We start from the raw sequence: 12,061 nt of genomic DNA, 5'->3' as shown, positions 1-12,061 counted from the left end.
AATTTCATTGACTTGAAAGCAAATTATGAAACCAGTTATGCTCATCTTTTTCTCAAAACTAAATTCACTTTCTGACCCATTTACAAATACTTAACCAACTGGTCTCAAGGTAATTTTTAATAGATGTATGGAGTCACACAGGTGTCCTAGCAGAGTAACCGCATGTGTAGTTTATCACATTAACTATGAACATGTTCCACTAACATTCAACAACCATAAAGTGTCGCAATAATAAAATATCGACAGTATATCTCGTTTTGTCATTTCAACAAACTTCTTTTTATTAAATGTTTTGCACTGAAAAGTGTGCTATCTTTATTTTAAATAAATGGCAGTTGGATACTTTGTTATCTAATGTAATGTTATTCATACATTTTTAGATGTGGCTTAAGTGTCTAAAGTAGTTTTGGGGAGCCACTGGTTGCCCCACTGGTTGCCTTTTATTCCTCATATGTATTTTGAAATACATTACAAACATTCTATTGAATTTAGTTGTTGCTCAATCCATGTTTCTTAGCCAGCTAAGATCAAATATAATTTTTAAAAATCCTCTGACTATAGCCACTGGAGTCTGATTATATTTCTTAATGACTTTGTTTTAAACCTCTTTCTTTTAAAATCTGATCTCTCTGTAAAACATACGCAGCATATTTCTGCTGCCTCCTGGGCCTCAAACCAGGGTTCTCGTTACTGTTTTTATATCAGCTTGTTTCACCATCACTTCCTCCACTGCCTTTAAACATATTTATTTTGGCCGGGAGCGCATAGCTGTGACTGGCTGAGAAAGATCCCTCTGTGGGTTTGCAGTTGTGAATAAATATCCCCAGCCCATTAAAAGAGACTGATTCATCCAGGCTGTTTCACAAGCAAAGCTGATTTTGAATGATTACAAAGCAACAAAACACCCAAAGAAATTTCTTTCAACGCCTTGCTACTTGTGAATGATTAAATTTGCTTCATGTATTCAAAGAATAGATGTCTAACTGTGCAGTCTATTAGGAGTGTGGATGGAACATAGGCTAATACACAAAAAACATGTTGTTATTTGTACACCACACAAGAGAACTGATGGCCTAATCTCCTCACATATCACAGCCACAACAAAAAGGGATGCGAAAAAGGCATGGCAGGAGACCATGTGAAAATCCTCCCAGTAGATCTGTACTTCAGAGTTGATTATATTGGTACAGAATATTATCAAATTGAATTTAAAGGGGTCACATCATAAATTGTTATTATTCACTTTTTCCCCTCTGTGGTCCTCTTATAATGTTAGTAATGTTTTTTGCAACAAAAACAGTTTTAGTCATGGCCGGGTCATATTGCTTTCAATAAATGCTCTTTTAGGAATGTGGAGAAAGTTTTGAATTCTGAAAATTACATTATGTTTTCATTGCACATCAAGCTCTTTAACCCCAAAAGATCAAGTCAAATTTGATTCCTTATGAAAACACTCTTTTAAATACAGATTTCATATGCTTTGTGAAACGTTAGATGACTGTTTATTAGGCTGTTCAGCTCGAGGGCAGGAATTTAAAATAGGCAAGGCAAATTTATATATATAGAGAGAGAGAGAGAGAGAGAGAGAGAGAGAGAGAGAGAGAGAGAGAACATTTCACACACAAAGGTAATTCAAAGTGCTTTACTAATAAAGAGAAAGAAAATAACAGTACATAAAATTCAATTTTAAAATCACTCACGAACAAGAAATAAAAATGTAAGAAATAATAAAAAAATATATATATATCTATATCATTGAAATAAGTAAAAAGGGGAAAAAATAATACAGAAATAAGTGATTAAATGAAGCCCTTTAGAATAATAACTTTATTCTTTGTCTTTTAATTCATTCTATCCCTTAGAGGGTCCATTGGAACTGCACACGTTGTCTCTGCTACCCTCGCTACGACAGGTCGTGTTTAAGGGGGACAGACTACCTTTCCATTGCACTGCTTCCTTAGCTGACAAAATCACTGCCCTTCACTGGCGTCACAACGGTCAGCCTGTCACCACTGACCCTATGCACGGGGTTCATCTAGAAGAGAGTGTACATCATGACTGTACCTTCATCACCAGGCATTTCTTTCTCTCTTTTTTTCCTCTTTTTTCTTGATTATTGGTGGGATAATATGGGGTGAGGTAGAATAGAATGGGATAGGATGGCATAGAATGGGTGGGATGTGAATGCATGGAATATGATGTACTGCAAACGGGTGGAATAAGTTTATTGAGATGGGAAGAGAATGGAATGGGATTGGAATTGAGATGGGTTATTAAAGGATTTGAAGGGGATAGTTCACTCAAAAATGAAAATTCCATCCCAGATGTGTGACTTTCTTTATTTCTTCTGCAACAACAACAAGTTAAGATTTTTATAAGAATATCTAAACTCTGTGGGTCCATACAATGCAAGTGAATGTGACCAAAAATGTTAAGGTCCAAAAAGCACATAAAGGCAGCATAAAAGCAATCCAAATGACTCCAGTGGTTAAATCCATGTCCTCTGAAGCAAAATGATCAGTGTGGGTGAGAAACAGATCAATTTTTAAGTCCTTTTTTACTCTAAATGTCCTCTTTCACTTTCACATTGTTTTGATTATTTATGTGCTTTTTGGAGCTTCAAAGTTCTGGCCATCATTCACGTGCACAGAATGGAGCAACAGAGCTGAGATATTCTTAAAAAAAATATTTGTTTGTGATCACCAGAAGACAGAAAGTTATACACTTCTGGGATGGCATGAGGGTGAGTAAATGATGAGAGAATTTTCATTTTTGGGTGAACTATTCCTTTAAAGACAAATTGAAATTGAATTTAAAGGAATAGTTCACCCAAATGAAAATTCTTTCATAGTTTACTCATCTTGAAAGCATTCCAAACCCATATGACTTTTTTCTAATGTGGAACACAAAAGGTGATATTTTCTAGGCAGCTGATAGTGACTCAATTTAAAGCTTAAATAGGGACACAAAAGTATCATAAATGTAGTCCATGCCACATTCATGAGCATTATAAGAGAAGCCCATTGACAGTGCTTTTTGGTACTGTGAACAAGTTCTTCTGCACTCATGAACATGCAACAGATGTCAAGATTTGACTTGAAAAATTACTTAAACTGCAGGTTGTTTCTCAACAAAACCTATTGTATGCTGATTGTATGGACAAGTCACATGGACTCTTTTATGATACATTTGGGTCTTTTTTGATCCATAAAGTGAGTCACTTTCATCTTCCATTGTACTGAAAAGATGGATTGGAATATTCATAAAAATCTTTCCTTTTGTGTTCTGCATAAGAAAGAAAGTCATACAGGTTTGGAACGACATGAGGGTGAGCTATTTTCATTTTTGGCTGAAGTATTCCTTTAAAGAATTGCGTGACACAGCAAAAGATATGTGTTCAAGTAAAAAGAAGATGTGTTGAACAGAATACATTGGCACATGCTGTATAGAATAGGATAGGATAAAATAGGAAAGTAAAGGTATAATAAGGAAATAGAACTGCACTAAGCAGGAAAGATAGAACAGGATAACATTACAGTCTAAGCTGTTGTTTAGTAACAGAATATCCTCATGTTTATTTTGCAGTGAGCTGATCCTATCAAATGTCCATGTCGAGGCCAGTGGCGAGTGGGAGTGTGTGGTGTCCACAGGACGTGGGAATGCCTCTCGTAGTGTAGAGATAGTGGTACTGGAGAATAGTGCCTCCTTCTGTCCAGAGCAGAGAGTAACCAACAACCGAGGGGAGTTCAGGTAAGGAACGTATCCTTCATCTGAACCTGTGGTTTGCTAAAACTTTGCTAAAATGTAGACCATTTCCTGTTTGGCCTGCAGGTGGCCTCGAACTCTGTCTGGCATCACCTCCTACCAGTACTGTCTCCAGCTACGCTACCCCTCCTTAGGTGGCCTTGTGGAGCAAAAAAGAGCATCACGTTACTGCGACCGCTCTGGACGCTGGGAGGAGGGTGACTACTCTCAGTGCCTATATACTAATGACATCACAAGGGTCCTGCATACGTTCATACTGGTTAGTAGATTGTTACTGTATAATCGTATGCTCTGATCATTTTGTCAGATCAAAGGCACAGTCTTTTTAAATGTTAGTTCAAGTCCTGATGATAAGGTACAGGTTAATACAATATAAGACCATTAAAGGGACCATTAAATTCTCTCATCATTTACTCACCCTCAGGCCATCCCAGATGTGTATGACTTTCTTTCTTCTGCAGAACACAAAGATTTTTAGAAGAATATTTCAGCTCTGTAGGTCCATACAATGCAAGTGAATGGTGACCAGAACTTTAAAGGTCCATAAAAGACATAAAGGCAGCATAAAAGTAATCCATACAACTCCAGTGGTTAAATCCATGTCTTCAGAAGCGATATTATAGATGTGGGTGAGAAACAGATCAATATTTAAGTCCTTTTTTACTATCAATCTCCACTTTCACTTTCCTCTTTTGTTTTTGGCGATTCACATTCTTTGTGCATATTGCCACCTACTAGACAGGGAGGAGAATTTGTTATAAAAAAGTTCTTAAATATTGATCCCACCCTGATAAATAACATTGTGACTACACAAGCAATTTTCTCATGCTAAGACGTTAGCCAATCATAACATATGTAATTTACATCTAGAAGTCTTAAAGGTGCAGTAGCAAAAAAAAAAAAAAAAAACCTGTTTAATTTTTAGAGTCAGAGAAAGGATGGAAAATACTCATGAAAAAACTAAATCACTGCTTTTTTGGTGAAAGAAACCTGGACTAACATTATATGTGGACTGTGAGGAAAAAAATGCTACAATGCACAAATGTGTCGAACACACTGAAAAATTCATAAACCTTTCAAATGAATGTATGCTGCTAAAAATATTGACTTTTTGCAGTTGAATAAGAGTCACATTAGTAATAGTTAATTAAGTGTAAGAAGTTGCTGATTTTCATCTCACCACTCAGATGCCCATCAACGCCTCTAACGCAGTGACTCTGGCACATCAGGTGCGATCATACACTCTGGAGGCCGCTGGTTTCACTGATACAGTTGATGTTCTGTATGTGGCTCAGATGATGCAGAAGTTCATGGACTATGTGACAGAACTGCGTGAGGTTAGTAGAATCTGATATTCAGCCAGTGCACTGATCATGATTACAGAATACAGCATATAATGTGCCTCTCTCTGCGTTTGTGTATGTTTGTGTCCTCTCTCTTGACCCAGCTGTCAGAGGTGTTGGTGGAAATGGGCAGTAACTTGATGCAGGCAGATGATCAGATTCTGGCTCGGGCTCAGAGAGAAGAAAGAGTGTGCAGTTCAATCGTCTACTCTCTTGAGACACTTGCTTGGCCTCAGCTGCACTCTCATGCACAGGATCTTTCCAGAGTAAGTTTTCATTGACAGCACTTCAATGACAAAATGCAAATCTCAGCAAAGCTACCACAAACAATCCAAAAATAAAATGAAAATGATGATCACAAATAATTTTTAATTGTAGTTTTTTAAACACAGTTTATTTAAAATTTCAAAATATCTAAATGCCTCTTTCGTTAAACAAACTATTCCCATCAGTCTTTAGAAATCACACTAAACAGAATAAAAGTTTTAATGTCCTATTATGTATTAGCTGAGTTAAATACATTTAACTTATCTAAATATCTCAATTAATGTTACTGTAACTTTAGCAGTCCTCAAAAATGCTAAAATAAAAACTGAATGTAAACTTATGAAAACTAAATTGCATAGACAAACTACAAATGCATAAATTAAAAATGTCAAACTATAGTAACTCTGAACAAGGAAATCTGTTTGTCCTGTATTCATTTATGACTCTGCATTTCTGTATATTAGATGTATAGTTTAAATGTTGCGAACTGAAAATGATATGATGCTTGAAAATATTAGAAATTGTAGAGGCTTTAGGAAATGAAGAGGAAGAATTTTACATTAAATTCCTCATTTTGTTCTGTTAGACCAAGCTGCTGTGTAACCTGAGAGCCTACTCCATGTCACAACACGATAACAGCATTCAGTAACTTGTCTAGTGAGCATTTTGGAGTCCTGATGTCACATATTAGCCTAACCGTAGTGCAAGCTACTACTCTACAGCAGTGATTGTAAACTGATTTTGTTTTAGGAGCTAGATTTTACATTGGACATCAAGTGGTGACCTAACACAGTACCAAAATTATATACTGTACAAAAGATGAATCTTATTAAAATGAGTTCATAAATGTCCCTTGATGTTCGATGGTTCATGCTCTTGACAGCCAATAATTCACTGCACAAAACAAATGACGGACCATGTTTATCCTCCCAGTAAGTGAGCCTGTATGTAATGCAGTCTTGGTCCTATTTACTTTTATTTTGAGTAGTTTTTCCATGGTTTGCATGCCATGCAACCTGTCCATGTTGGTGACTACCTACAGTATTTTTGCTAGCTTCTAGCAAATAACAGAAGAATTTGTGCCAAAATACGGCAGACTTTGACTGGACACATGGCCTTGGATGTCAACAACAAAAAATATGGGAAGAGTTTTCACCTGCCTTTTAAAAGTTGATAAGACTATTTATTTTTGCCATCCTAAATATGCACGATTATATGTTTATTCGCGTTTTAGAATTTTATTTAGCATAGTTTTTTCCCCCGCTGTCTGCAACCCTATCAGAGCTGACCTGTTGCCCTTTTTTGGGTCACAAAGAAGCAGATGAGAACCACTGTAGTTTTTAACAAAACTTTTAATCATATGATGTAATTTTTGTATGCATAATGACATAAAGGATGTTTTCGGATGTCTTTACTTTTAGATTTCTCGCAACATGGTGATGGAGGCTCACCTGATTCGTCCGGCTCATTTTACTGGCATGAGCTGCACAGCCTATCAGAGGCGAGAGGGGACTGGAGGGAATCATGATGGGATAGAATCTGCCCTTGAGCAGCAGCTACGCTTCCGCTGTACTACAGGAACACATAACACCTCACTTAATGCTTTTCCTCTGAAGGTATTAAATAGTCAATTGTTTGTGTGTGTGTGTATATATATATATATATATATATACAGGTGCATCTCAATAAATTAGAATGTCGTGGAAAAGTTCATTTATTTCAGTAATTCAACTCAAATTGTGAAACTCGTGTATTAAATAAATTCAATGCACACAGACTGAAGTAGTTTAAGTCTTTGGTTCTTTTAATTGTGATGATTTTGGCTCACATTTAACAAAAACCCACCAATTCACTATCTCAACAAATTAGAATATGGTGACATGCCAATCAGCTAATCAACTCAAAACACCTGCAAAGGTTTCCTGAGCCTTCAAAATGGTCTCTCAGTTTGGTTCACTAGGCTACACAATCATGGGGAAGACTGCTGATCTGACAGTTGTCCAGAGGACAATCATTGACACCCTTCACAAGGAGGGTAAGCCACAAACATTCATTGCCAAAGAAGCTGGCTGTTCACAGAGTGCTGTATCCAAGCATGTTAACAGAAAGTTGAGTGGAAGGAAAAAGTGTGGAAGAAAAAGTTGCACAACCAACCGAGAGAACCACAGCCTTATGAGGATTGTCAAGCAAAATCGATTCAAGAATTTGGGTGAACTTCAGAAGGAATGGACTGAGGCTGGGGTCAAGGCATCAAGAGCCACCACACACAGACATGTCAAGGAATTTGGCTACAGTTGTCGTATTCCTCTCGTTAAGCCACTCCTGAACCACAGACAACGTCAGAGGCGTCTTACCTGGGCTAAGGAGAGGAAGAACTGGACTGTTGCCCAGTGGTCCAAAGTCCTCTTTTCAGATGAGAGCAAGTTTTGTATTTCATTTGGAAACCAAGGTCCTAGAGTCTGGAGGAAGGGTGGAGAAGCTCATAGCCCAAGTTGCTTGAAGTCCAGTGTTAAGTTTCTACAGTCTGTGATGATTTGGGGTGCAATGTCATCTGCTGGTGTTGGTCCATTGTGTTTTTTGAAAACCAAAGTCACTGCACCCGTTTACCAAGAAATTTTTGGAGCACTTCATGCTTCCTTCTGCTGACCAGCTTTTTAAAGATGCTGATTTCATTTTCCAGCAAGATTTGGCACCTGCCCACACTGCCAAAAGCACCAAAAGTTGGTTAAATGACCATGGTGTTGGTGTGTTTGACTGGCCAGCAAACTCACCAGACCTGAACCCCATAGAGAATCTATGGGGTATTGTCAAGAGGAAAATGAGAAACAAGAGACCAAAAAATGCAGATGAGCTGAAGGCCACTGTCAAAGAAACCTGGGCTTCCATACCACCTCGGCAGTGCCACAAACTGATCACCTCCATGCCACACCAAATTGAGGCAGTAATTAAAGCAAAAGGAGCCCCTACCAAGTATTGAGTACATATACAGTAAATGAACATACTTTCCAGAAGGCCAACAATTCACTAAAAATGCTTTTTTTATTGGTCTTATGATGTATTCTAATTTTTTGAGATAGTGAATTGGTGGGTTTTTGTTAAATGTGAGCAAAATCATCACAATTAAAAGAACCAAAGACTTAAACTACTTCAGTCTGTGTGCATTGAATTTATTTAATACACGAGTTTCACAATTTGAGTTGAATTACTGAAATAAATGAACTTTTCCATGACATTCTAATTTATTGAGATGCACCTGTATATATATTATATATATATATATGCACTTGTGTGCAAATGTGCCATGTTTGTCTTTTTTATATCCTGAAGAATTTCTGGAGACCTGGAGATTTAATACATTCCCATGAGCAAAGTGTGGATGCAGATGTGTTTTTTTTTTCTCCACATTTTCAAAGTGAATGGTGACCGAGACTGTCAGTCCCTAACATTCTGTCTAACATCTTTTGTGTTCCACAGAATACAGAAGGTCACATGGGTTTGGAACAACATGAGGGTTGGGAAATGATGACAGAATATTAAATTATGGCTGAGCTATCACTTTAAAGGAATAGTTCACCCAAAAATGAAAATTCTCTCATCATTTACTCACCCTCATGCTATTCCAGATGTGTATGACTTCCTTTCTTCTGCAGAACACAAATTATGATTTTTAGAAGAATATTTCAGCTCTGTAGGTCAGTAAATATTTATGCTCCAATGCAAGTGAATGGGTGCCAGTATATTTATGCTCCAAAAAGCAAAACATGAATCAAAAAGTAATCTATATGATCCAGTAGTTAAATTCACATGTTCAGAAGTGATATAATAGGTGTGGGTGAGAAACAGATCAATATTTAAGTCATTTTTTGCTAGAAATTTTTCTCCCTGCCCAACAGGGGTGATGTGCAGAGAAGAATGTGAATCACCAAAAACACAAGAAGAAGAATGTGAAAGTGATCTGTTTGTCACCCACACCTATCACATCACTTCTGAAGATATTGATTTAACCACTGGAGTCTTATGGATTACTTTTATGCTGATTTATGTGATTTTTTTTTTTTTTAGCTTTAAAATTTTGGCACCCATTCACTTGCATTGTATGGACCAAAAAAAAATCTACATTTGAGTTCAACAGATGAAAGAAAGTCATACACATCTAGGATGGGATGAGGGTGAGTAAATAATGAGAGAATTTTCATTTTTGGGTGAGCTATCCCTTTAGAAGAGAGGTTTGGAAAACTTTTTAGTAATTATTACAGTGTAAACTTGAACAATGTCCCACGGGGACATTATATATAATGCTGAAATATAAACCAAAGCAAGATCACGCTTTATTAATGCCTACTTTCGCTATTTCATAGCTTTTAAAGTCCTGTGAGGATAGTTCAGTGTAGTTACAGTTTTCAGTTTCAAAATAATTTAGATCATTAGTTCTGTACAGTAGTCCCACTGCTCCCTAAACACAGAGTACGCAGCCTGTGTAGGGCACCAACCCCTATCGCGGAACACGCTTTTTGCCATATGATCACCTCGCGCATTCACATCTCTCACACGCACAGAAATGCTGTCTGTAACATGGATGTTTACATGTATTTATACAGTAGGCAGTTTAATCCACCTGTTATGGAATTTTCCCTGCCTTAATCAGCCCAAAGTAGCTGTGATAGTTTCCAGTACCCCTGCGAGGTTGCGGGGTAAATGTGTAAATACTGCGCATGACATGTGTGACAAAGAGCACTGATATATTGCTGCACTGATTTAAAAATGTACACTTTAAAACTAATGTCACAAGAGCCCATATTCACAGAATCACCCTGAAAATGACCATCACCATATCACAGAAAAGCTTGCGTTATCATTAGAGCTACAACTTACCTCAACGTGCTGCCTTAAGTTAGAGCTGCAATTTTAATCTTGAAATATTCTCTTGTCTTGGTGTTAAATGAAGGCATTGCATGACGAAACTATTATTTTTTCACTGAGCGGGGCGAAGAAAGTGTTTCACTTTTTTTGAAGAGCTTGATGCTGCAGCAGTGACGCTTGAGTGACAATCTGTGAAAGCACGAGCAGCAGTGTGAACTTCTGCTGTCGTAAAAGTCCCATTCAATAATCTCTCAATAAATTACACATGAATTAAAATTAAACCCAGTAATGTAACGACAGGAACGCTGCCCATTGTAATGAATTTTTTTTCATTAGAAATTTACTTGAGTGAAAGTAAAAAGTACCCACTTTTAAACCTACTCTAAAAGTAAACTTTTTTCCCAAAAAGTTATTAAGTAAATGTAACGGAGTAAATATAGTTCGTTACTACCCACCTCTGCTTGTAATATTGGGGATAATGAGCAGTCAGACGATCATGTTCACAATGTAAACACCAACAGCACTCAGACATAAACCGGAGGTGGAATCAGCTCTTTCTGGAGAATCTGTGGTCTCTTTCTTCTCACATAACAACGTAATTTCAATGCGAATCAATATATGACATCCGTTTATTTATTTATGTGGTAAGGTGCCTTAAGAGCCCTTCAGGGTGATACAAGAACCATCTGCTCCGGTTCGGGGCCCTTACCACCCATTCGTGGTTTATTTTGCGATAACGACCGATTGACTTTACATTATTCCTTACTTTTAAATGCTACGATTGACCAATCAGAATCAAGTATTCCGCAGAGCTGTGTAATAAAAGCCAGACAGATATAGATAAAATTCCCAATATAATACACTACTATTTATTAAATATGATTGTATCATCATATTGCTGTTGCTTCCATTCTATAAATGAAATAACACCCCTTAACCATTTTAAAATCACTGTAACTCACACCCTCAAATGGCTTGTTGCTTTGATAAGCGTCTTTTGCTGTCCCTCACTTTGTCTTCATGTCTCTTTCTAGAACGCAGTAGCCCTTGCTTCAGTGTCTCTCCCCTCGTCGCTCTTTCCGCCGAATGCTCCTCCTGACTGCAAGCTTCAGTTTGTGGCATTCCGCAATGGAAGATTCTTTCCTTTTACCGGAAATTTTAGTGGACCTCCTGACCTTGCCCGCAGACGTGCCGTCAACACTCCAGTTATCTATGTTGGCCTTGGTGGGTTGCCTGCACCTCAAATATTCATGGCATTGGAAACATTTAGAGCATTTTTACAAAGCTCTGCAATATTATTTGGACTTGTTGTATACCAATATTATACCAGGATATCTGGACATATACAATTTAAGAGTTATAAGACATAATTTATTCTTGTACTTAGTAAATGTACAATTCAGTATATACTGTATTTAGTCAACTAATTTTCAAAAATCACTTTCATCTGATTGAGTACATTACAAGTGAACAGTTTATAAACACCTAATTATTCTTTATTATTAGAAACACAACTTCAATGAAATGTGTCAAACTTTTGTCTGGTACTGATTATCTGTAGACATTAAAGGAATAGTTCACCCAAAAATATAAATTCTCTCATCATTTACTCTCCCTCATGCTATCCCAGATGTGTTTGGCTTTGTCTTCCACTGAACACAAACAAAGATTTTTAGAAGAATATCCCAGCTCTGTTGGTCCATACAATGCAAATGAATGATTGCTAGGCCTTTGAAGCTCCAAAAAGCAGATCAAGTGAGCATAAACATAATCCATCAAACTCCAGTAGTTAAATCAATGTCTTCTGAGGTGATCCATTTGGTTTT

General features: G+C 37.2%; 1 protein-coding gene across 1 annotated transcript in view; it reads left to right on the top strand.

Annotated features, from left to right (window-relative positions):
- The window catches only part of LOC127424298 (adhesion G protein-coupled receptor A2), a 144,123-nt gene that overhangs the window by 113,612 nt on the left and 18,450 nt on the right, over positions 1-12,061 (top strand). Inside the window, exons 7-13 of the mRNA XM_051669339.1 lie at positions 1,863-2,076; positions 3,586-3,750; positions 3,832-4,024; positions 4,953-5,102; positions 5,213-5,374; positions 6,797-6,991; positions 11,270-11,459. Coding sequence (XP_051525299.1) covers positions 1,863-2,076; positions 3,586-3,750; positions 3,832-4,024; positions 4,953-5,102; positions 5,213-5,374; positions 6,797-6,991; positions 11,270-11,459 — 1,269 coding nt within the window. The remainder of the gene's footprint in view (positions 1-1,862; positions 2,077-3,585; positions 3,751-3,831; positions 4,025-4,952; positions 5,103-5,212; positions 5,375-6,796; positions 6,992-11,269; positions 11,460-12,061) is intronic.

This window comes from Myxocyprinus asiaticus, chromosome 33 (genome assembly GCF_019703515.2).
Source record: "Myxocyprinus asiaticus isolate MX2 ecotype Aquarium Trade chromosome 33, UBuf_Myxa_2, whole genome shotgun sequence".
Classification (NCBI taxonomy): Eukaryota; Metazoa; Chordata; class Actinopteri; order Cypriniformes; family Catostomidae; genus Myxocyprinus; species Myxocyprinus asiaticus.
The sequence above is the reverse complement of the archived record's forward strand: the minus strand, read 5'-3'. Positions and strand labels throughout refer to the sequence as shown.